This window comes from Scylla paramamosain, chromosome 8, assembly GCF_035594125.1.
Source record: "Scylla paramamosain isolate STU-SP2022 chromosome 8, ASM3559412v1, whole genome shotgun sequence".
NCBI classification, from domain to species: Eukaryota; Metazoa; Arthropoda; class Malacostraca; order Decapoda; family Portunidae; genus Scylla; species Scylla paramamosain.
The window spans coordinates 11,201,131-11,228,246 of NC_087158.1; the positions used below are offsets into that span (position 1 = coordinate 11,201,131).

A 27,116-nucleotide genomic window follows, 5' to 3' on the forward strand; every position below is an offset into this window, starting at 1 on the left:
AAAAACTCCCATTATGAGAAGAGGTTCCCACACCAAATGTCCATCACTTAGAGATTAAGAAGAGGGGACAGTTACCTGGAAGGCTGTGTTGAGCTGACAAAATTGAGATTCGGAGGCATTGAGCAAGTTTACTCTGCTCTACTTAGAAATTTTAGAAAACTCAGAAGACCAGGATTCTGTGGCTTCCCTGTGTGAATTGTTTAATTCCTAGGCATCAAAGAAAAGATGTGGAGAAATGCAGAGTGGTATCATCACTGTGGAGTGGATAGGACAATGAGTTTAGTTTAAAAGATTATTCATGAATAATAGAGAGAATGACCATCTACCACAGCAGCAATAGAACTGTCTGAAAGGAAACTTGAGATGGAGTTATAAAGAGGATAAAAGTTGTAAGAAGATAACTTGGCAATTAAAACTTTGTGCCAGACTCTATCAAATGCTTTTGATATGTCTAAGGCAACAGCAGAGTATCACCAAAAACAGGATAAAAGAGGATGACCAAGATTCAGTAAGGAAGGCCAGAAGACAATCAGTGGAATGGCCACAATAGAACCCATACTGGCAATCAGACATAAGGTTGTAAAGTGATATATGTTTGAGAATCTTCCTATTGAGGATAGAATCAGAAAGTTTAGAAAGTCAGGAGATTAAAGAAAGAGAATGATAATTTGGAAGGTCAGAGTGGTCACCCTTTTTTTAGAATAGGGTGAATACAGGCAAACTTCCAACAGGAAGGAAAAGTAAATGTTGACAGAGCTGGAAGAGTTTGACTGCATGGGGGTAATTATGGAGAACAATATGAGGAGCCCCATCAGATCCATAAGCCTTCCAAGGGTCAAGGCCAGCAAGGACATGAAATACACCATTAGGAAAAATCTTAACAGGAGGCATGAAAATGTAGTCAGAGAGTGGTGAAGAGGGAAGAACAAGCACAATTATCCAGATATGAGTACTTAGCAAAGGCCTGAGTGAAGAGTTTAGTTTTAGAGATTGATGAAAAGATCAGTCAAAAATAGTTTTCAGATAAATGAACATTCAATATGATGGCTACTGAGAATTAATGTTATGATGAATTTGCAAATGGAAGTCCTTACATATCTGAAAAATGCAAATCTATCAGTTGCATCCAAATTTCCAACTAAGAGGAACCAGTGTCTCACCATAATCTGTGACATGGGACCCATCTTCCTCACATTCTGGAACTGCTCATACATATCCCGCAGTGTGAAGTGGCCATGCTGGAGTTTCTTTATGAGAGCTTCATTGTCTTCAAGTTTCAGGTCATTTACCTGCAAAATATTAAGAACATTTTAAACAAACATGTGATAACTTGGGAACCTTATACATGTTATGCACAATTTCTTGGTGTACAAATGTAATGACTCCTCCCTACTTGATGAAGTAGTTTTCCTACCTATATTTCTAACAAAAGCAACAACTGTCATCTTTTTTCATGGCAGCTGTTATTGGTTAGAGCTGCATCTGATGTGTATCTTAGGCCTGCCTTCTTCCTCTCTCCTCCACATCCCCCTTCCTGTCCCTCTCCCCCATCCCCCCATGCTTCTCATACCTCCTTCACCCTGCCTCCTCTCTCTCTCTCTCTCTCTCTCTCTCTCTCTCTCTCTCTCTCTCTCTCTCTCTCTCTCTCTCTCTCTCTCTCTCTCAGACAATTAAATTTATTTTATTGAGAAAAAAAAGCTAAGGGTTCTTTCTAATCACAGTTTGCTTACCAAGCAAAGGTGGGTATAATGTAATCTAAGTTGTCACTCAAATTTAGGGTACAAGAGGGAGAACAGTGTCTTGTAGCCCTCTCTCTCTCTCTCTCTCTCTCTCTCTCTCTCTCTCTCTCTCTCTCTCTCTCTCTCTCTCTCTCTCTCTCTCTCTCTCTCTCTCTCTAAGTTAATCCGCAGACCCAAGGGAATGATGACCTCTTACCACCCTTCACTTGAAACAGCCATGGTGTGTGTTTGTGTGTTATATTGTAAAAGTTGTCCTGAACATTTAGGTAAGAGAGAGAGAGAGAGAGAGAGAGAGAGAGAGAGAGAGAGAGAGAGAGAGAGAGAGAGAGAGAGAGAGAGAGAGAGAGAGAGAGAGAGAGAGAGAGAGAGAGAGAGAGAGAGAGAGAGAGAGAGACCTGCTCCTCCTTCTTTGTTCAGTCAGATGATAATGGTGTGAAATCCTTCTCGTCAGAGGCAGGCACCACACACACATACACACATATAAGCTCTTGTACCACTTGTGCTTGGTTTATAATAATAATAGCAATGATACTACTACTACTACATTATTGATATTATACTCCAACAAGTACATTATTGAAATTATACTACTACTGCTACATTACTAATATTATCATTATTATATAAGTTTACTGATTTTCAATATAAATACAGTTGAACCTCAGTTACCAAATGCCTACCTTTTTTTTAATTTCCTTTTCTACCAAAATTTTCAACTCGGTATTTTTTATTTATTTATTTTTTTTTATGTAAGAAGGACACTGGTCAAGAGCAACAAAAATCAATAAAAAAAATGCCCACTGAAATGCCAGTCCTGTAAAAGGGTCAAGGCAGTGGTCAAAAATTGGTGGATAAGTGTCTTGAAACCTCCCTCTTGAAGGAATTCAAGTCATAGGAAGGTGGAAATACAGAAGCAGACAGGGAGTTCCAGAGTTTACCAGAGAAAGGGATGAATGATTGAGAATACTGGTTAACTCTTGCATTAGAGAGGTGGACAGAATAGGGGTGAGAGAAAGAAGAAAGTCTTGTGCAGCGAGGCCGCGGAAGGAGGGGAGGCATGCAGTTAGCAAGATCAGAAGAGCAGTTAGCATGAAAATAGCGGTAGAAGACAGCTAGATATGCAACATTGCGGAGGTGAGAGAGAGGCTGAAGACAGTCAGTTAGAGGAGAGGAGTTGATGAGACGAAAAGCTTTAGATTCCACCCTGTCTAGAAGAGCAGTATGAGTGGAACCCTCCCAGACATGTGAAGCATACTCCATACATGGACGGATAAGGCCCTAGTACAGAGTTAGCAGCTGGGGGGGTGAGAAAAACTGGCGGAGACATCTCAGAACACCTAACTTCATAGAAGCTGTTCTAGCTAGAGATGAGATGTGAAGTTTCCAGTTCAGATTATAAGTAAAGGACAGACCGAGGATGTTCAGTGTAGAAGAGGGGGACAGTTGAGTGTCATTGAAGAAGAGGGGATAGTTGTCTGGAAGGTTGTGTCGAGTTGATAGATGGAGGAATTGAGTTTTTGAGGCATTGAACAATACCAAGTTTGCTCTGCCCCAATCAGAAATTTTAGAAAGATCAGAAGTCAGGCGTTCTGTGGCTTCCCTGCGTGCTATGTTTACCTCCTGAAGGGTTGGACGTCTATGAAAAGACGTGGAAAAGTGCAGGGTGGTATCATCAGCATAGGAGTGGATAGGACAAGAAGTTTGGTTTAGCAGATCATTGAAGAGAGTTGGTGACAGGACAGAACCCTGAGGAACACCACTGTTAATAGATTTAGGAGAAGAACAGTGACCGTCTACCACAGCAGCAATAGAACGGTCAGAAAGGAAACTTGAGATGAAGTTACAGAGAGAAGGATAGAAACCGTAGGAGGGTAGTTTGGAAACCAAAGCTTTGTGCCAGACTCTATCAAAAGCTTTTGATATGTCCAAGGCAACAGCAAAAGTTTCACCAAAATCTCTAAAAGAGGATGACCAAGACTCAGTAAGGAAAGCCAGAAGATCACCAGTAGAGCGGCCTTGACGGAACCCATACTGGCGATCAGATAGAAGGTTGTGAAGTGATAGATGTTTAAGAATCTTCCTGTTGAGGATAGACTCAAAAACTTTAGATAGGCAGGAAATTAAAGCAATAGGACAGTAGTTTGAGGGATTAGAACGGTCACCCTTTTTAGGAACAGGTTGAATGTAGGCAAACTTCCAGCATGAAGGAAAGGTAGATGTTGACAGACAGAGCTGAAAGAGTTTGACTAGGCAAGGTGCAAGCACGGAGGCACAGTTTCGGAGAACAATAGGAGGGACCCCATCAGGTCCATAAGCCTTCCGAGGGTTTAGGCCAGCGAGGGCATGGAAAACATCATTGCGAAGAATTTTAATAGGTGGCATGAAGTAGTCAGAGGGTGGAGGAGAGGGAGGAACAAGCCCAGAATTGTCCAAGGTTGAGTTTTTAGAGCACACGGAAGCAGTAGTCATTCCAAGGAAAATCAGCAAAATACCTCCTCAGGTCCCCCCAACTGGCAGAGGCAAAATGCCAGAGGCACCTTCGCTTAGGGGGATCCTGAGGAAGGATTGGAGTGATAGGACAAGATAAAGATATGAGATTGTGATCGGAGGAGCCCAACGGAGAAGAAAGGGTGACAGCATAAGCAGGATTAGAGGTCAGGAAAAGGTCAAGAATGTTGGGCGTATCTCCAAGACGGTCAGGAATGCGAGTAGGGCAGTCCCTCCTTAGGAGGGACTGCAGTGATAGGACAAGATACAGATAAGAGATTGTGATCGGAGGAACCCAACAGAGAAGATGGGGTAACAGCATGAGCATAAGAATTAAAGGTAAGGAAAAGGTCAGGAATGTTGGGTGTATCTCTAAGTTGGTCAGGAATATGAATAGGGTATTGCACCAACTGCTCTAGGTCATGGAGGATAGCAAAGTTAAAGGCTAGTTCACCAGGATGGTCAGTGAAGGGAGAGGAAAGCTAAAGCTGGTGGTGAACAGTGAAGTCTCCAAGAATGGATATCTCCACAAAAGCGAAGAGAGTCAGAATGTGCTCCTCTTTGGAAGTTAAGTTTTTTTTTTTTTTTAAGTAGGAGGAACATTGGCCAAAAATCCAATAAAAAAAAAAAATGCTTACTGAAATGCCAGTCCCATAAAAGGATCAAAGCAGTAGTCAAAAACTGAAGGATAAGTGTCTTGAAACCTCCCTCTTGAAGGAATTCAAGTCATAGGAAGTGGAAATACAGAAGCAGGCAGGGAGTTCCAGCATTTACCAGAGAAAGGGATGAATGATTGAGAATACTGGTTAATTCTTGCATTAGAGAGGTGGACAGAATAGAAGTGAGAGAAAGAAGAAAGTCTTGTGCAGCAAGGCTGTGGGAAGAGGGGAGGCATGCAGTTAGCAAGATCAGAAGAGCAGTTAGCATGAAAATAGCGGTAGAAGACAGCTAGAGATGCAACTCTGTGGTGGTGAGAGATAGGCTAAAGACAGTCAGTTAGAGGAGAGGAGTTGATGAGACGAAAAGCTTTTGATTCCACCCTGTCTAGAAGAGCAGTATGAGTGGAACCCCCCAGACATGTGAAGCATACTGCATACATGGACGGATAAGGCCCTTGTACAGAGTTAGCAACTTCGGGGGAAGTGAGAAAAACTGACGGAGACATCTCAGAATGCCTAACTTCATAGAAGCTGTTTTAGCTAAAGATGAGATGTGAAGTTTCCAGTTCAGATTATAAGTAAAGGACAGACCAAGGATGTTCAGGGTAGAAGAGGGGGACAGTTGAGTGTCATTGAAGAAGAGGGGACAGTTGTCTGGAAGGTTGTGTCGAGCTGATAGATGGAGGAATTGGGTTTTTGAGGCATTGAACAATACCTAGTTTGCTCTACCCTAATCAGAAATTTTAGAAAGATTAGAAGTCAAGCGTTCTGTGGCTTCCCTGCATGAAATGTTTACTTCCTGAAGGGTTGGACGTCTATAAAAAGGCGTGGAAAAGTGCAGGGTGGTATCATCAGTGTAGGAGTGGATAGGACAAGAAGTTTGGTTTAGAAGATCATTAATGAATAATAAGGAGAGTGGGTGACAGGACAGAACCTTGAGGAACACCACTGTTAATAGATTTAGGAGAATAGTGACTGTCTACCATAGCAGCAATAGAAAGATCAGAAAGAAAATTTGAGATGAAGTTACAGAGAGAAGGATAGAAGCCGTAGGAGGGTATTTTGGAAATCAAAGCTTTGTGCCAGACTCTATCAAAAGCTTATGATATGTCCAAGGTAAAAGTTTCACCAAAATCTCTAAAAGAGGATGACCAAGACTCAGTAAGGAAAGCCAGAAGATCACCAGTAGAGCGGCCTTAACGGAACCCATACTGGCGATCAGATAGAAGATTGTGAAGTGATAGATGTTTAAGAAACTTCCTGTTGAGGATAGATTCAAAAACTTTAGATAGGCAGGAAATTAAAGCAATAGGATGGTAGTTTGAGGGATTAGAATGGTCACCCTTTTTAAGAACAGGCTGAATGTAGGCAAACTTCCAGCAAGAAGGAAAGGTAGATGTTGACAGACAGAGCTGAGAGAGTTCAACTAGGCAAGGTGCAAACACGGAGGCACAGTTTCAGAGAAGAATAGGAGGGACCCCATGAGGTCCATAAGCCTTCCAAGGGTTTAGGTCAGGAAGGGCATGGAAAACATCATTGCGAAGAATTTTAATAAGTAGCATGAAGTAGTCAGAGGGTGGAGCAGAGGGAGGAACAAGCCCAGAATCATCCAAGGTAGAGTTTTTAGCGAAGGTTTCAGCGAAGAGTTCAGCTTTAGAAATAGATGTGATAGCAGTGGTGCCATCTGGTTGAAATAAAGGAGGGAAAGAAGAAGAAGCAAAGTTATTGGAGATATTTTTGGCTAGATGCCAGAAGTCACGAGAGGAGTTAGATCTTGAAAGGTTTTGACACTTTCTGTTAATGAAGGAGTTTTTGGCTAGTTGGAGAACAGACTTGGCATGGTTCTGGGCAAAAATATAAAGTGCATGAGATTCTCGTGATGGTAGGCTTAAGTACCTTTTGTAGGCCACCTCTCTATCATGTATAGCACGAGAACAAGTTGTGTTAAACCAAGATTTGGAAGGTTTAGATCGAGAAAAAGAGTGAGGAATATATGCCTCCATGCCAGACACTATCACCTTTGTTATGCCCTCAGCACATGAAGACAGGTCTCTGACATGGAAGCAGTAGTCATCCCAAGGAAAATCAGCAAAATACCTCCTCAGGTCCCCCCAACTAGCAGAGGCAAAATGCCAGAGGCACCTTTGCTTAGGGAGATCCTGAGAAGAGATTGGAGCGATAGGACAAGATACAGATATGAGATTGTGATCGGAGGAGCCCAACAGAGAAGAAAGGGTGACAGCATAAGCAGAAGGATTAGAGGTTGGGAAGAGGTCAAGAATGTTGGGCGTATCTCCAAGATGGCCAGGAATACGAGTAAGATGTTGTACCAATTGCTATAGGTCGTGGAGGATAGCAAAGATGAAGGCTAGTTCACCAGGATGGTCAGTGAAGGTAGAGGAAAGCCAAAGCTGGTGGTGAACATTGAAGTCTCCAAGAATGGAAATCTCTGCAGAAGGGAAGAGGGTCAGAATGTGCTCCACTTTGGAAGTTAAGTACTCAAAGAATTTCTTATAGTCAGAGGAGTTAGGTGAGAGGTAGACAGCACAGAAAAATTTAGTTTGAGAGTGACTCTGTAGTCGTAGCCAGATGGTGGAAAACTCGGGAGATTAAAAAACGTGGGGACGAGAGCAGGTTAAGTCATTGCGCACATAAACGCAACATCCAACTTTGGATTGAAATTGAGGCTAGAAAAAGTAGGAGAGAACAGAAAAGGGGCTACTGTCAGTTGCCTCAGACACCTGAGTTTCAGTGAGGAAAGAAGGTGAGTTTTAGAAGAGGAGAGGTGGTGTTCTACAGATTGAAAATTAGATCTTAGATTGCGAATGTTGCAGAAGTTAATGAAGAAAAAGTTGAGGGGGTGTCAAGACACTAAGGGTCATCAACAGAAAGGCAGTCTGACCTAGGGACATTTATGGTCCCCTCCCCAGATGGGGACTCCGAGGCTGGTGTAGGAGTCGCCACAATAATTTTGAAATTTTTGAGTGAAGGGTGTGTGTGTTTTTAGGTGCTTGTAGTTTTGTGTGGAGGAAGAGAGTTGTCTTTAGAGGGCAGGCTATGACTGCCCTCCTTGTGTTGTGAGACACAAAGGGAAACGTTCAGTGAGGTCACAGCTGGGTTTAATGATAAGCTCACAGCACCCCTTGAACAGTGCTTTAGACCTCACTGGGAGTAATTATCATTTCGGCAGGTGTCTACTGCCTCCTTCTGTGGTAGTCAAAGAATTTTTTATAGCCAGAGGAGTTAGGTGAGAGATATACGGCACATATAAATTTAGTTTGAGAGTGGTGGATGGAAAATTTCTTGACAAAAAGAAAAAAAAAAAAACGGTGGTAAAAGATAAAAAATCATCATGGAGGGAAGTCATAAGTGGAGTACCCCAAGGCTCAGTACTTGCACCAATCATGTTTGCAGTCTATATAAATGATATGACGGAGAGTGTAAACAGCTATATGAGCCTTTTTGTGGATGATGCAAAGTTGAGAGTGCAGTGGACTGTGGAGCATTACAAGAAGACCTGAACAAGATATCAGAGTGGAGTTATAGATGGGAAATGGAATTTAATTTAAAGAATTGTAAGGTAATAGAATTTGGAGAAAGTACAAGAAGAGTAAAAGGAAATTATGTGTTGAATGGTGTAAGGTTGAGTGGAGCAGAAGAGGAAAAGGATCTCGGTGTTACAGTGACTGGGAACCTGACCCCAGAGAGACACATTAGCAAAATTACAGGAAAAACCTATAACTTGTTGAGAAGAATAAGGCAGGCCTTTGCATATATGGATGAAGAGATGGTCAGGAAGATGATCGAGTCGCTGATAAGACCTAGACTAGAATATACAGCAGTAGTGTGGTCGCCATACAAGAAAAAGGATATAAGGAAGTTGGAGAGAGTTCAGAGAGCAGCTATGAAGATGGTACCAAGTATCAGGGACTTGTCATATGAAGAGAGACTGGGAAGGCTACATCTACGAATGATGGAAAAGAGGAGAGAAAGGGGAGACTTGATTGTGATATATAAAGCATATGAGGGAGCAGAGGAGATGGACCGGAGCGACTTAATGGTCCGGGATACACGGGACACTAGAGGACACGGGAAGAGGCTGAAGAGGAGTACTAGTAGAAGAGATGTCAAAAAGTATAGTTTCCCATATAGAAGTATTGATGTTTGAACAGTCTGGATGAGGAGATAGTAAATGCAGAAAGTATACATGGATTCAAGGCTGAGTTGGATATTAAAAGATATGGAGATGGGACAGCACGAGCATAGCTCTTTTCCCATAAAGCACAACTAGGTAAATACAACTAGGTAAATACACACACACACACACACACACACACACACACACACACACACACACATGCCTTTGATGATTTTAAACACTTGTATTAAGCCATCTCTTAGTCTTCTTTGTGTTTGAGGGAATAAATTTAATTCTTCAAGTCACTCTTCATATGATTAATTTCTAAGGCTTGGTATAGTTTTTGTTAGTCTACACTGAACTCTAATTTATTTATGTCTTTCTGGACACAATATTCTAAAAGGGGATGGACCAAAGAGTTCTACAGTGAGGACTGTATCTTTAGATTTATAATCAAATGATCTGCCAATTAAGCCAATTATTTTGTTCACTTTCTTTATGACTTCTGACCATTGTTGGCTAGGTTTTAGGCTGTTTGATATTGTTACTCCAAAATCAATTTCGCTGTCTATATTTTTAAGTTGGGTGCCATTCATAATATACTTTGCTTTTCCATTTTGATACCCTATATGAAACACTACACACTTATGTGCATTAAAACTCATTTGTCAGGTTTGCTCCCACTCTGAAAACTTAGTCTACATTATTCTGCATTTCTTTAACTTGTTCATTAAAGACTACAGAATTCACTATTTTGGCATCATCTACAAACTTTGATATTATACTGGTAACTCCCTCAACTATGTCATTTATATAAACAAGGAAGACATGTGATGTGGTGCTATACTTATATATATGCTGAATGTGGAAATATTTAACAGGTTTATATTGTGTATTTCAATCTATGGGTGTTTTGATTATGTACTATATGAACATGGTTACCAAGCCTGTGCTCAGTATTTCAACAAAGGCCATTGAAACCACAATATAAAGTAAGTCATGTGGTCTATTACATATTCATTAGCTTTTCTTGTTAGAGGCATAACACATCTCTTCATTACTAAGTAACTGATAAAAATTTGTCTTGTTTGCTGATCATAGTAAGTAAATATTTAATTTCTAAAGCTAGTGCTCCTTCCTATCATGCTTGGACTCATGAATTATCGACCTGAGAAATCTGATCCCTGTGTTTAGGTCAACCCCCAATCTTTTGCCTACATATTTGGCCTTCAGAACTCGACCTATACAGTATATATATATATATATATATATATATATATATATATATATATATATATATATATATATATATATATATATATATATATATATATATATATATATATATATATATATATATATATATATATATATATATATATAGGGTATGCAACAAACATGATTCGTTCCAGTGCAATGTTTGTTATGGCAAATGTACATTATGGCAACTGAAGAATCTATGGGAAAAAATTAATTGGTTCCAAGTAACTAGAAAATAATATGAAAAAAATTACACACACAAAAAAAAATAAAAGAAAAGAAATAAATAAAAAGAAAAGAAAAAAAGCACATTTGCACTAATACATTTGAGATAACACAATAAATATATACAGTAGCCTCCTGAGTTTCATTCCTAGTCCTAAATTCTTACCATCCTGAGTTTTGCACATGATCACCCTGAGTTTCATGCTGCTTTGACAAGTATAGGTGACATTTACTGTTGGTGTCACTCGTATACATGCAGTAAACCCCCATAAGTCTGAGCCATCTCTCTCTCTCTCTCTCTCTCTCTCTCTCTCTCTCTCTCTCTCTCTCTCTCTCTCTCTCTCTCTCTCTCTCTCTCTCTCTCTCTCTCTCTCTCTTTCTCTCTCTCTCTCTCTCTCTCTCTCTCTCTCTAAAAGTAAGAACAATCCTAAGGATTGCTGAATAGAATGAGACTGATTGAGAATGAAAATGGAATTACACATATGAGTGAAAGAGCGAAAAAGGATGAAGTGAAAATGACAGAATGAATGAGGGAGAGGGAGAGTGAGGTATCACTCCCTACTCCCTTATCTCTGACAGATAATGGGGAGGGGAGGTGACAGGGAGGAAGATTTGAGACAAGATGAAAGAAGGGAGGAAAGGGAAAAAGGGAGGAAGGGAAAGGCAGCAGATAGGTGAGCAGCAGCTCACACAGCTGGTGAGTTAGTCTTGTGAGTTTTAGATTGTTATTCCCATTAAATTTTTATCAAAATATCAGTGCTTGCACAAATGGCACATTCGTCTTGCAAGTTTTGATTCGTTATCCTGATTAAATATTTATTAAAATTCCAGTGCTTGCAAGAGTGGTGAGTTCTGTTATGCCAGTTTTGGTTTGTTATTCCAATTAAATTCTATTTTAAATTTCAGTGTTATTGCAGTTGTATGTTATAAGGATCGTGCATTGTTGTGTACCCTACGGTAAATATATATATATATATATATATATAGAGAGAGAGAGAGAGAGAGAGAGAGAGAGAGGAGAGAGAGAGAGAGAGAGAGAGAGAGAGAGAGAGAGAGAGAGAGAGAGAGAGAGAGAGAGAGAGAGAGAGAGAGAGAGAGAGAGAGAGAGAGAGAGAGAGGGGGAGGGGAATGGGGAGGTAAATATTGAGTAGTGTTGAGAAAGGAGATGTGGCTTAATTTATATGTCACAACACCTGGGCAATGATATTTACCAACTAAAATCCTTTGAGTTGATATGTCACCTTAGCTAAAAGGGTAGAAATGCTGCTTCATTAAGTAGGAAGGCAGTTGTATATATCATATGAATGCTGAAAATTCATTTCAGTATGATAAAAAATTAGCCATGGTTTTCTATTTGGATCCCATAAAATTGAATATATATTAAGGCTTACTTGAACAAGAAATCAAATCAGTCATTGTGTACCTTCTCAATGAGACCCTCAATGTCTCCCATGCCCAGCAGCTTGGAGATGAATGGCTTGGTCTTGAATTCCTCAAAATTGTCAATATGTTCACCAGTACCTGAAATCAATCATTATTATTTGAATACCTTCAGTTTCCTTTGCTTCTTCTTATTAACATTATTTTGTTTCTCTACCACTGTTTTTCTGCAACTGAAGGACTAAAGATGAGAGGGTACATCTGTGATGCTGCAGTGGTTATTTTTACAACTTTGATACATGAACCTTTGGCAGGATGCTTGCACATTAAATACTTTTGTGGAAAGCAGTGTCAATATACCAATGTAGAAAAGTCCTGATGAAGAATCAAAATAATTAGACAATTGATAAATAATAATTGTACAAACAGTACAACTCATCAAGTGACCAGTGCTGTTCAATGTAAATATATATCATTTGCATTTCAAAGTCACAATAATTTAGAGATGTAAAGCAATATTTTGTCTTCCAAAGGAATATTTCTGTTGCCCTCATTTCCAAACTTATGAATGTAGTCAGTGTCATATGTCATTATGAAATCGAATCTGTAATAACAGCTAATGCACTGTAAGAGATATCATGATTTATATTTTCATTCCAATGAGATTTTTCAATCAATTATGTAATTTTTGGACAAGCAGTTATATTAACACTTCCTAGAGTTCTATTAATCTTGCTGATGCTTCACTCCCTCTGGGAGCATCCCTCCAGGGAGTGATCATGGAAGAAGAGCTTCCACTTCCCCCTATCCAAACCTTCCTTTCTTGCTTGTTTGCACTTGGCTTGAACAAGCCCTCACAAAAGTTAAAGATATTAATAATATTTAGCTGAAGTAACCTGATACTCTCCAAGTAAAGAAAACTCAGGACATGCAACAATGAAGATACTTACTGGAAGTACTACATATGAGGTAGCTAAATCATTACAGAGACAGAATACACAGTTTCATTGAAAATCATATTGCATTCCTACATTTTACAGCTTTATATATATTGTTTAATTATATTATAAATTTATGAGCATAGTGGTAAAAAAATTTAAATTAATATTTTTACCCTGACTAAAACTTACCAAATAAAATTACTGATATAGTTTGGTTAAAAAATAAAAGCCCTGGGTACAGTCCTTCCAGATTAACTTGGTACTATACCTGTCCGTGCTGTTGCCACCTCATCTTTGGGCCTCATCCCACTCCCTCACCCCATTTGTCCTGACCCCACTGTGACCCCAACCTCTTTCTTGCTCTCTCCTATTTGTAGCAGCACCTTGGAAAGCGACTCAATGCAACCAATAAAGGAGATTTCTCCTATCAGTTCTTCCTTTAACCTGTATAAAGTAAGGATATCTTTTCTCATGTAGAAGTCCAAGATGGTTCTTTTCAGCACACTCTTCTTGAAGTCATTCACATCCATAATAGGGCCACGGAGAATCCTTTTCTTTGAACAGAAAGTGGGTTCCTCTGGTCCAGGTTTTGTATCACAGGCTTTATTGATTTTACAGCAAATCTTTTTCACTGTGGTGATTTTGATGTTGGTGGCTTTGGCTGTCCAACTGAAAGCTTGTGAGGGTGGCAGCAAAAGTTCTCTATTGGCCTTTTCTTCCATAAAATATCCATTTACATAGTAAATGACTTCCTCTGCTTGGCTGTACAGAGCACAAGAGTGGCAAGCTGGAAAACTTTCCATGGTGACAGAGTGACCAGGAATAAACGATCTGACCTGGGGTCACAGCAGGCCAGCTGGCTGTGGCCTGGGAAATCACATGTCAAGGGCACTGGGATGGCAAAAGCACATGACCTGTATGTGTTGCCAAGTATACCAGAAAACAAATGGAGTCATTCTTTCATCTTCAAATTGAAAACCAATCAATAAGCCATGCAGTCATATATAAAATAACATAATTTTTCATAATTTAAGGCAAAAGATAAAAGTATGAGCAAGAGAGAGAGAGAGATCACCATGTGTCTGTTGAGTGTGGACATGACAACAGGTACAGCCAAGGCCCTGAGCACCACGTTAATCTGGAAGGACTATAGTAAGGTTTGACTGTGATATCACAAATGATTTTGGACCAAAAATGTTGACAATTTTTCTAAGATTCAGTACACTTTCTAAAAACAACAAAAAAACTTTCAGAATTTTTTCTTTTCCTTTAATTGATGTGACAATTAAGAAAAGTACAGTGTTCCCCCATCTATTTGTGGTTAGGCATTCACAGGTTCACATATTTGCAGAAAAAAAAAAAAAAAAAATGGAGGGAAGACAGAACTCCAAAGTAACATCTTAACTTGGGGTGGCAAGGCATCCCCAGGGCCCACAATGCTTTAACCTAACTTCAACCTGAAATCAGGAAATGATAAGCAAGGTAATATTAAAGGTAAGGTAATATTAAAGACAAGCTTCACTGAACTCATTGTGGCAGACTCAGCAGAGGAACACAAACAAGTGGTGAACTATTGGAGCAATCAGATGACCTTATTCCTCTTCTTGTGACGAAAACTTGCTGACCTTGAGAGAAAATACCTCTTTTTTTTTTTTTTTTAATGTAGGTGGGACACTTTCCAAGAGCAACAAAAATCCAATAAAAAAAAAAAAAAGCCCACTGAGATGCCAGTCCCAGAAAAGGGTCCAAAGCAGTAGTCAAAAACTGAAGGATAAGTGTCTTGAATCAAAACTTCCTCTTGAAGGAATTCAGGTCATAGAAAGGTAGAAATACAGAAGCTGGCAGGGAGTTCCAGAGTTCACCAGAGAAAGGGAAGAATGACTGAGAATACTGGTTAACTCTTGCATTAGAGAGGTGGACAGAATATGGGTGAGAGAAAGAAGAAAGTCTTGTGCAGTGAGGCCGCGGAAGGACAGGAGGCATGCAGTTACCAAGATCAGAAGAGCAGTTAGCATGAAAACAGTGGTAGAAGACAGCTAGAGATGCAACACTGCGGTGATGAGAGAGAGAGAGAGAGAGAGAGAGAGAGAGAGAGAGAGAGAGAGAGAGAGAGAGAGAGAGAGAGAGAGAGAGAGAGAGAGAGAGAGAGAGAGAGAGAGAGAGAGAGAGAGAGAGAGAGAGAGAGAGAGAGAGAGAGGCTGAAGACTGTCAGTGAGAGGAGAGGAGTTGATGAGATGAAAAGCTTTTGATTCTACCCTGTCTAGAAGAGCGGTATGAGTGAAACCCCCCAGACATGCTGGTGGTCAAGATTTCCTGGAATATTCCACCAAGTTTCCCATGAAATGTTGCCTCAGTACAAAACTCTCAAGAAGTTGTCTCATGTGACCATGCCTTTATTTTCTCTCAAGGTCAGCAAGTTGTGGTCACAAGAATAGGAAGGTCAGCTGATTGCTCCGGTTGTTTGCCACCTGTGTGTGTTCCTCTGCTGAGTCTGCCACAATGAGTTCAATGAAGCTTGCCTTTGCCTTGTGTTTAATAAGTGTGAGAAGTATATCTTATGGTTTAAACTTTAAACTTAGGTATTTCTGAGCCTTGTAGGGGCTGCATCCAGGATTCACAATTTTCACTATTTGCAAGGAGGCTTGGAATGTAACCCCTGTGAATAGCAGGGGTTACATTCCAAGGAAACCTGTATGTATTTACATACAGTATTCTAAGGGGATACTGTCTGTAAAAAAAGTTAACTCAAAAGATTATTATTTTTTGGTCACCAAATTCTATTTGTTTAAATTCCTACTGAATTCCCCCATGAATAGCAAGGGAATACTGTATATCAAATCCAAGAAAAAAAAAAATCTGTTAACTCAAGAGTTTTTTGGGCATCAAATTCTATTTGTTTAAATTTCTACTGAATTCTGGTGCCATTTTTAGTGCTACAAGTATTTCACAAGGAGATTTTAGGTAAATATATGTGTTTCCTTTTGAATGAGGCCTGGCTATGCAATATCAGGGGAATTATCTTTCTATATTATGCATCACATATCCACTTCAATAAAATAAGAAATATATGAGATTACATTAGTAAAGAAGTCTCTGATTTAGATCAAGATTTTACTGAAATTTTGTATGCATATACCAATACTATTATCATTAAAATATAACATTTAATAAAATATATATAATAAATTAAGCATGCATAGATAATGGGAGTTTATAAAGAAATAATTAGGTACAGATTCAGATACATGTTTCCAAGTTTTCTGTATGTCTTAAAATCATAACAATTAGAGTGCCAAAAGTCTCTCCTTTAAAAGCTTTCATATTTCCATAAAACATTAAGTGAACAAAAAGGACTATTAATTTTCTGTTAAATTTGTGTTGTGTCTTTCTTGCATGCACAACAAAGTTTAAAAACCATAATATTTTTATTTACTTGTCAGTAAAAAAATTTCTCTGAGACAAAAAACTTAGGTGTCTGTATGTGCCTAAATTTAGAGTTCTGCTCAACACAATGTCTTTTATTACTATCAAAAATATTGTTAGAAAATCTCTCAACTTTTTTTTTCTGTAATACTAAAGCTGACATACCAATGAAAATTATAGGAGACTGTGTGGCAGCCACAGCAGACAATGCTCCACCACCCTTGGCATGGCCATCAAGTTTGGTGATGATGACAGAACCAACATCAACTTTCTCCTTAAAGGCTCTTGCTTGAGATTCACAAGCCTGCCCAATGCTGGCATCCATCACAAAAATGATGTTGTCAGGTTTCTGTTAATGTATTATTATATTTATTATATAACATATAAAGTCAATACACATATACATATATTTTATATAATCAGTAATAAACATTAATACATATTCTTCCATTCATGATAAAATTCATAAGTATCATATGACTTTCATTTTCACTCTGACCTCTGTCAGGTATCATGTAATAAGAGAAAAATGATACTTACACAAACATTGGAGATTTGTAACATTTCTTCAAATAGGGAATCCTCCTGCTTGTGTCGACCAGATGTATCTATAATTATGATTTCAAAACCTTCTTTCTTGAATTGTTCAACACCATCCAAAGCTATTACAACTGGATCAACCTCTGTATAACTGGATATGAATAGTTCATACAATTAGTAAAATGCATTAACAATCTTATAAACTATTCCTCCAATCACAATATTATTTGAAGGTATCTTCTTCACCATACAACAGTACCATAATATAAATAGAGAACATGGTCAAAGAATGCAAATTGTTAAAATAATTAATTCTCAGTAAAGATGCACCTGACTTAGGAGGGTAAGGAGTAACAGGTATCCACAAGCATCTGAACATCCAACAAAGCAGTAATGGGAATGAATGTGACTACACCAAATTCTGATTTGTGGTAAATATGGTGGAGTTTGTACTATGAAAATGTCCTCTTCCCCTGTAGTAACACATTATTATATGTAAAAAGAAAAAAAATCAATGAAACAAGTCATATGCATATACATAACCAAACTTTACATCAATAAAACCATCATCCACAAAAATCTGCTATAATGGGAAGAGAATAACAGAAATCTGAGCAACCTACCTAAATTCTGCAATCTTCAAAATAATTTAGTAGTAATCTGTTTCCTAAAACAATTTCCTGTGATAAAAAGCCTTCAGGATTCCTATCATAATATGTAATGTATTACCTGCCATAGAAGGGTATGCGGGCCTTGGTACAGTTCTGCTTCACCTGATCAAAAGCACCTGCACGGAAGGTATCAGCACATACAAGACAGGTCTTCCATCCCTTTTTCATGTAGTAATATGCCAGTTTTGTACAAGTTTGTTGTTTTACCAGAACCCTGAATACACAAAACAGTTTGTCAGGAAATACAATCACCAACTAACAGGAATATGATTATGTAATAGTTGTCTACTGAGAATGAAAAAATAAAAAAAGATAAAAAGTTCATAATTGTATATTTTTTCTACATGTGAAGGAGTCTGGCTAAGGGTACCAGAAGAGAGAGAGAGAGAGAGAGAGAGAGAAGAGATAGAGAGAGAGAGAGAGAAGAGAAGAGAGAGAGAGGAGAGAGAGAGAGAGGAGAGAGAGAGAGAGAGAGAGAGAGAGAGAGAGAGAGAGGAGAGAGAGAGAGAGACAGACAGACAGACAGACAGACAGACAGACAGACAGACAGACAGACAGACAGACAGATAGATAGATAGATAGATAGATAGATAGACAAACAAACATACAAACATAACAAACATACAAACAAACAAACAGACAGACAGACAGACAGAAAGAGAGACTTGTATCCTGTAACTGGGGGGGAAAAAAAAAAGGTGGCCGTGATAATAAAGCAGGGAGACTTATCGGACAGTTTTCCCTGCATGCCTGGAAACGTCTCTCACTCACTCATCTCGTCTTGCAAATTTTCCCTTATCAACATATTAATTTTCCTCTCCTCTCCTCTTGTCTTCTCTTTACTCATATTACCATTGTTTTTCTTTTCTTTTTATCTCCTTATTCATCCTTTATTTATCTTTGTGTGTGTGTGTGTGTGTGTGTGTGTGTGTGTGTGTGTGTGTGTGTGTGTGTGTGTGTGTGTGTAAAGGATAAGGGTATTAAGACGAGTGTGATGGCATTATAAACACCTATTGGGCGAGGAGGAGGAGGAGGGCCAAGAGAAGAATTCTCTAACTTTTTTCTTCTATTTTTAAATTCTTTAGTAATTTTTGTTCCGTTTATAGTTTCCTTTCCATCTTTCTACACTTATCTTTCCTTTGATACCTTATCTTCCCAAAAAAACTGGAAATTGTGTATCTATTGTGTATCTCTCTCTCTCTCTCTCTCTCTCTCTCTCTCTCAGCGTAATGCGGTGTTGGCATGTTGGGACATATGAATTTGGCCAATCCACCATGGACAGTCCCATCAGCTCACCCACACAATCGTCCTTCCCAACACACTCCGCTTCTCCCTCTTTTTGTAGCCCCGTTCAGTCCCAAAGCCTTCCATACCTTCCACTACCTGTTAACCTAAACCTCAACCTTTAATTTGCTTCATTTCTAGGTATCCAATTATCAAATGTGGCTTTTTTGTTGTTTTTATGGTCTCTTTATTTATGTTTTGAGTCGTGGCTAGACTGATACTACAATAATTGGGAGCAGAGGCTGTGTTAATTAAAGGTTCAGGATCCTATCTCAATTGCTTTTAACAGGCTTGAGTGGAAATTACAGTGGCGTTCATTGGTTTGTTCATGATTATAGTGATGTTTTAACTACAGCTTTGCATCATTAATGGGAAAAGACGTCCATGAGAAGGTGACTAATCATCTGAGTAGCCTTTCAATATAGCCTTTATTAAGATCAGTTATGAGTATAATATATATATATATATATATATATATATATATATATATATATAATATATATATATAATATATATATATATATATATAATATATATATATAGTTTATTATTATTATTTTTTTTTTTTACATGATTTTTCTTACATTTTCTTAACTGACGTTTTATAAACTGGAATATCAACTGGTGTATTCTTATTTACATGTAAACATATGCTTGATGTTTTATACACAGCCATGTAACACTTGTCAATAAACCACTGTCTCTCTCCATCAGTGGAACAAAGCGTTTAAGAATAGAGTCCCAGTTTATTCTAGTCCCCACCAAGCTGTGCATGAACTGCCTGCCAGTCTGTGAGAGTAAACGTTTGTGTGTACTATGTTCCAAACACCAGTCCATATATTTTTTGAGTAACAACGTTGTTATTTGCTTGCACTCATCGTATTTATACGCATTTTAACACTGTGATGACAAGTGAATTAAGCGTTTATCTGGATCTCTATGTTCTCATCCTTAACTGAATATGGGTGAAAAACTTTTTATTGGGAATGAAACGAGTTATTTTTTTCTACTATGTATTTTTAAACAATTTCATTATTTTCATGGTAGTTTGAAAATGCTGTTTGCTGTGATTCTGACAAAGATATATATTTATGCATGCTTGTAAATGTTGCTTCTCTGTAACTTAATTCCGAGTATACAATATTTATTCCTTCTCTCTACATGATATCCCAAACATTTCTGACACACACACACACACACACACACAGACAGACAGTTTGAAAAAGATATAATAGACAGGTATAAACATGAGCCGAAACTCTTCTATAGATATGTGAATGGTAAACTGAAAAGCAAAGCGAGTATAGGAAAGCTAATTGTAGATTGAAGAAGGTTTATGAAGACCTAAAAGAGATGGCAGAAGTGATGAATAAGAGCTATAAGGAAGTTTTTACAAAAGAAGAAGAATTTATAAGGCCATTGTGCACACCTGAAAATGGAAAAATAGAGGAATTTCAAGTAACAAAAGAGGAAGTTGATGAAATCATCAAAATGTTAGAAGTGAGAAAGGCCACAGGACTGGATGCAGTGTTGGGATGGGTAATAAAAGAATGCAGTAACCAGCTTAGTGATAAATTACATACCATCATATGTACCTCTATTAATGAAGGAATAGTTCCACAGGATTTGAAAAGGGCAAACATCATAGCCATATTTAAAGGAGGAGACACACAAGACCCACTAAATTATAGACCGGTTTCGCTGACAAGTGTGGTTGCAAAAATATGTGAAAGGATAATAAAAAACAAATGGACCAAATCTTTGGAAGATAAAGACATTCTCACAACTTGTCAATTTGGCTTTAGAAAAGGGAGATCTTGCGTCACCAATTTATTATGCTATTATTCAAGAGTGATTGATATCATACGGGAGAGAGATGGTTGGGCATACTGTATTTATCTAGATTTAAGAAAAGCTTTTGATAAAGTGCCACATAATAGACTACTGTGGAAGCTGGAAAAGATAGGTGGTGTAAATGGAAAAATGCTGAAATGGATGGACGATTTCCTTAAAAACAGAGAGATGTGAACAGTAATAAGGGACCAGAAATCAGTGTGGAGCCCAGTATTCAGTGGGGTCCCTCAAGGGTCAGTGTTGGCACCAATAATGTTTGTGGTGTACATAAACGATATGGTGGAGAATGCATCCAGTTTTGTGAGTCTTTTTGCTGATGATGCAAAACTTATGAGAAGAGTGAAGGGAACAGAAGATTGTGAAGAATTACAGAGACATAGACAAGGTGTGGGAGTGGAGCAACAGATGGCAAATGGAATTTAACTCTGGTAAGTGTAAAAAGATGGAATTTGGAAAAGTAACAGAAGATGTAGCTGTAACTATAAGATGGGAAATGAAACAATAAATAAAAAAACAAGAGAAAAAGATCAGGGAGTGATTTTTTTCAGAGAATTTATCACCAGAAAAACATATTAACAAGATAACAGGTGAAACTCTCAGCCTACTAAGAAACATAAGAGTTGCCTTTGCTTATCTGGATATAGAAATGATGAGGAAAATAATCACCACAATGATACATCCAAGATTAGAATATGCAGCGGTAATTTGGTCACCACATGAAAAAAAGCATGTAAGAAAGTCGGAAGGAATACAGAGAGCAGCAACAAAGATGATGACACAATTGCAAGATTTGTCATGTGAGGAGCGACTAGCTAGAATGCGACTCCCAACCTTGGAAAAGAGACGAGGTGACTTGATTGCATTGTACAGATTGCTGAGTGGGATGGAAAAATTAGATAGGGAACATCTCTTTATAATGAATGAAAGAGAAACAAGAGGACATGGAAGAAAACTAAAAGTAACCACCTGCAGAAGGGACATAAAGAAGCATAGAGGCATGGAATGGACTGGAAGGGGAAGTGGTGTGTGCTACAAATATTCATAACTTTAAGGAAAAGTTGGATAAAAACAGTTATGGAGACAGGACAGTACCAGCTTAGTTCCTCTCCTGTATGTCACAACTAGGTAAATACGCACGCATGCACACACACACAGACACATACACACAGGCTCCCATGAACCTTTCACTCATATGAATAAATTTGGGAGTCGGATATATAAAGATTTAGTGCCATCAGTGCAATACAGAGCTTATGGTGATTCCAACACTATTTTGCAGAAAAATGATGAAGGTTCCTCGTCGCTGGCAGGGAGTGAGATCAAATACTCCTGATCCTCATAACTGCAGGGAGGGAAGGGGGGCGAGAGAGGCAAGGGAAACATGAAAAAATGGTCTTGGAGACGATTCTTACACTAAAACACAAGAAACACAAGTATCAGTAGAGTGGGGTGGTCAGAGATTGACTTTTCTATGTAACAGTTTCTGGGTATAGTTTAACAATTGTTCGATATCATTAATGGGAAAAACACATGTAAGAATTCGACTAATCATCTCTGTGGCCTTTGAAAAATAGTCCTGGTGAGGGAAGGAACGAGTTTGATATTTCTCTCTCTCTCTCTCTCTTGGTTCTCTTCCGCACATGAAAATTAAACATGACGTCTATTTTTAACAGTCTTCAGCGCCACCTGCAAGACTCACACCTGAAGGTCACACCAGCCTAGGCCATGCAAAATATTAAGAGTGGAGGCTGTTGGTGATGCAAGAACATGCCTCATTCTACTGAAAATGGTACTAGACATCACCTCTCTTTACATCACCTTTTTTCACCTCTGCTCAAATGACTCAAATGACAAGCTAAGGTTGGTTGTGTAAGTAACATCAACTTTCCAAGATGCAAGGGCTTCTTTTGTCCACGGTTTGTCTTCCATCCCTTTCTTTTCATTTTCTTTTGTTCTTTCTCTTATTTCTCCTATAAGAAGGTATTCTTAAGTTGTGGTCTCGTCTTGACCGGGCACATCTGAATATAAGAGCATGAAAAAACAAGGGAAGCTTCAAGGAGCCTACACGCAGCAGTCCTTGGATAAAGCATGCCATACCTGTATAAGAATGTAAGAATCAGTTGCACTTTGGTAACAAGAGGCATGGTGCACATACGTGAATATGAATATGGGAAATGGATTGAATATACGAGTTTATGCTTCAGATTCATATGGTATATAGTTATTAGTAATTTTATAAGTATTCTATGTTACTGCTTTTTTAATCAATTATCTTGCAGACTTTCTATTGGAATGACTTAAAAATCTGCTTCTAGTTTGTTGTCCTTCAGTTGTCCTGATCAAAAGTTTTTAGGTGTCCCAGTTCTCCTGTCCCAAAGTCTTCATTTCCCACAGTATCCTTCATACCAGTTGTCTTTTCCCCAGTTATCCTGATCCCTTGTTATCCTGTTTCCAAGTTACCCTGCTTCTCAGTTGTCCTACTCCCCAGTTGTCATCTCCCCCAACAGTCTTTTCCCCCACAATGTTGCTGTCATTCAGTCCTCTCTTGACTAGATTACTTCTTACATATTAAAACAAGAACACACTCCCAATAACATTTATTCAGTGACTCCATGTATTCGGTTCGAATTTCCCAAGCTGTAATCTGCAATAATTCATATTGGGTTTGTGTGGCGGAGAAACACACACACGTCTAAATATTGACAGAGATTGATGTGTCTGGAGCGAGCCAGTGAGCATCACGCCTCTGCTAAAGGAAAAGGCAAATATTGGGCAAGAAACACATCTACATCCCTGTGATTAATTTCTTCAGCAACAAATTTACCTGCATTTCCAGGAACTTACTTTCTTTCAATCCACAAAAAAAAAAAAAAAAAAAAAAAAAAAAAAAAAAAAAAAAAGCTGGCTAGTTTCCTTTCCTCCCTCCTCTCCCCTCCTGAGAAAAAAAAAAAAAAAAATGTTCATAAAAAACTTTCAGTAACTCGGAGTCTCCATTAATCGCATAGTTTTGGGGAAGCCATATTATTTTCATCACAGAACATTACAGTATAGTGTACTGTTGATAGTCTAGTTAAGATGAACTGTGAAGCCTCCTATAAAGAAACAATCATGTATGGATATGATGTAACAATGGGAGGAGGAGGAGGAGGAGGAGGAGGAGGAGAAAAGTAGTAGTAGTAGTAGTAGTAGTAGTAGTAGTAGTAGTAGTAGTAGTAGTAGTAGTAGTAGTAGTAGTAGTAGTAGTAGTAGTAGTGTAGCAGTAGTAGTAATAGTAGAAGAACAAAAAGAAGAACAAGAACAAGAAGACCAGGAGGAGGAGGAAAAGATAACAATGATGAGAGCCCACCCCCCAAAAAAATAAAGAAAAAAGAAAAAGGAAAACCAACAGGAACCAAAAAATTTCAGAAGACGAAGAAATTTCAATACACAGAAACAAGTGCTCGAACATTCCGTAAAAACCCACCTCACCCAAGTAACCCCACTCAAGCGTACAGGAAGATGTGGTAGTGGTGGTCGAGTGTCACACGTGTCTGACAGCTTGGATACACCACCTTGCTATATTTAATCTCCACACTGTGAGTCTGGGATTGCCAGCAGCACAGAGTGGCTGGGACAGTAATGAGGTTCTGTAATCACGCATCAATGCCATGCTAATTGGGAGTAATGTAATCAGTTGGTGCTAAATGCAATACTCCTCATTGCAACGCAGTGTAATGGTTACCAGGTATTGCGGGACATGTAGAAGTAATGGTTTCTAAGCAAGTTCTGTGCGACAGGGACTGGATAGGGAAATGGGAGTGGAGGGGGACGGAAATGGTTGGGTGAGGAAGGAAGACAAGAGGGAGGTGGTGCTGCCGAGAAGCTGGAAAAGTGGGCAGGAAGGAAGGGAGAGGAGCTTGTTGAAGATCACCAAAATAACAGAGATGCAATACTACCATTCTCTATTACCACTGGAATGACCTGGAACACAACCTATTTACTAACCCTTTATCTCCTCCCTCAGAGAGAGAGAGAGAGAGAGAGAGAGAGAGAGAGAGAGAGAGAGAGAGAGAGAGAGAGAGAGAGAGAGAGAGAGAGAGAGAGAGAGAGAGAGAGAGAGAGAGAGAGAGAGAGATTGCATAACTGCTGCTGCTAAAAAGGTGATAGGATAAGGTAAAAATGGAAAGGCCAGTTAGTTCTGGAAGTACCTTATGATATTTCACTTATGCTATTTGGAGCAGTTAAGATTACATGAAGAGAAAAAAAAAAAAAAAACTAAGAATTCCAGAACTAATTAGTTAGAGAGAAGAAGCATGATGACATTGGTCAACTTTAGCATTAGCAATATAGGAAAGCAGTAACCATGGAAATAGTGGTATAACATACCAAGAGATGCACCACTGTGGAAGTAAGTGATTTAAGTAGAGTGGAACCTCAGTTACTGAATGCCTCCCTTTTTAACAAATGGTTTTCAAACAAAATTTTTTAATTCAAAATTGGTTTTCTGTACCATAATTCACTTCTTATACAAAGTTATTTGATCTCAAATATTAAAAAACACAGCAAAAGCTGCTGTTTACTACTAATTTACTTTGTTTTTTATATATTTGGAAGAAAGACACAATATGTAAGACAGTAATTTAATCTTTGAATAAGATAAATGTGATCCCACTAAAGAGCCTCGACGTGAACAGTGTCTTGGATAGCTCAGGGATAATCCTGTCACCTGAGCCACCTGTGACTCTGTTGATGATCTCAAAACACCATCACTACTGCACAACTGCATTTTACCAGTAGATTTTCCCAGCAGCAAGATGTCTAAGTGTTATGATCACCTTCATTTTGGCAATAAGCAGGTTGCTCCTCTCTGTGTCACTCTGTAAGGCTTCCCTCACTAGATCAGTGACAAAGAGAATGCCTGCATGCTCTAAATAATATCTTCTGATAAGTTTTATGTCACTAAGTTCATTCAATGCATCCTTTCTGGATAAATAATTTGTGAGCTGGAGATGTTGTGCAGTGGCCATCTTAGCAGTGGGAGCATCTGTTATATGCTACTAAGACAGGGTGAATGGGTGTCTGGGAATGAAGTGAATCCATTTTACAATGATTCCTATGGATAAAACAGTTTCGGTTTTTTAACATTTTGGATTTTGAATGGCATTCAGGAACGAATTAAGTTTAAGAACCAAGGTTCCACTGTACAGACTAAATTAAGGGAGTTCATAAAACAAAAATTTTTGACTCCATGCTGTTTCTAAAAGTTATATAAGTGAAACCTCTACATTTAAGACTTTAAACAAAGATAGATAGGAGATGATGACAAAGAACATCAAAATTCAAGATAACTGGTTTAGCAGGTAATGAAATGTGAACTTTCCAATTGAGATTTTTAGTAAATGACAACCTAAATATGCTCAATATCAAGATGGTGGATAGTTAAGTGCCACAAAAGAGGGGTTAACTGTCAAGCAAATAGGTGAAGAAACAAAATTCTGAGGCACTGAAAAACTAGATTTATCCTACCTGATTCAGAAATCACAGAAAGGTCAGAAGATAAGTGATTCTCTTCAAGAGTTACTCATTTGATAAACGAAGTTGCTAAATATAAGGTGGAATCATTAATGTACAAGTATAGGCCCAGAGGTTTGAGATAGCCCAGGATGACAGAGCAGATGATAAGACAAAGTCTGGTGGAAAACCACTGTTAATAGGTATAGATGAACAGAGACCATCTATCATAACAGAAATAGAGCAGCCAGAAAGGAAACTTAAAGTTGCATAAAGATAGTGACAGTGAGGGAAACTTAGAAACTAAAGGTTTATTCCAGATTTCATTAAAAGCTATTGATATATACAAGGCAACAACAAAGGTCTCACTGAATCCTGTACAGGAGGATGACCAGGTTTCAGTATGGAATCTACACTAGTGATCAGATAGATTGTTCAAAATCTGGTTGAGGATAGACTCAAAAGCTTCAGAAAGCTGAAAAGTCAGAGCTACATGTTAATAATTTGAAGGACTGGAATAGTCATCCTACTAAGGAACAGGTTGAATACAGGCAACCTTCCATCAGTTATGGAGAATGATAGGATGGGCTCCATCAGGACCATAAGCTTTTGTAGATCAATACCAAAGAGGGCAGAAAATATAATGAAGATTTTAAACAAGAGGTATAATATATATTGGAGGATGGATATAAGGAGGAACAAGTCCACAATCATTCAGTAATGAGTTGTTAGCAAACCTTTGAAAAAATATTTCAGTTTTTGAGATAGAGAACATGAACAAAGCAAAGCTGCAATCTAGATGGAAAAGAGAGAGAGAGAGAGAGAGAGAGAGAGAGAGAGAGAGAGAGAGAGAGAGAGAGAGAGAGAGAGAGAGAGAGAGAGAGAGAGAGAGAGAGAGAGAGAGAGAGAGAGGTGGGATTAAAAAATCTGTAAGAGACATTCCTGGCAAGTACAAGAAGTACCAAAAAGTAGATTTAGTAAAGTCTTGAAATGTATTTTTACTTTCTCATTGATGGAAAATTTTT

General features: G+C 38.5%; 1 protein-coding gene across 1 annotated transcript in view; it reads right to left on the reverse strand.

The window, feature by feature from the left end:
* Positions 1–27,116, reverse strand: part of LOC135102785 (signal recognition particle subunit SRP54-like) — a 67,773-nt gene that overhangs the window by 18,502 nt on the left and 22,155 nt on the right. Inside the window, 6 exon segments of the mRNA XM_064008294.1 lie at positions 1,161–1,289; positions 11,932–12,029; positions 16,418–16,601; positions 16,793–16,943; positions 17,522–17,658; positions 17,660–17,677. Of these exon segments, the coding sequence (XP_063864364.1) occupies positions 1,161–1,289; positions 11,932–12,029; positions 16,418–16,601; positions 16,793–16,943; positions 17,522–17,658; positions 17,660–17,677 (717 nt within the window).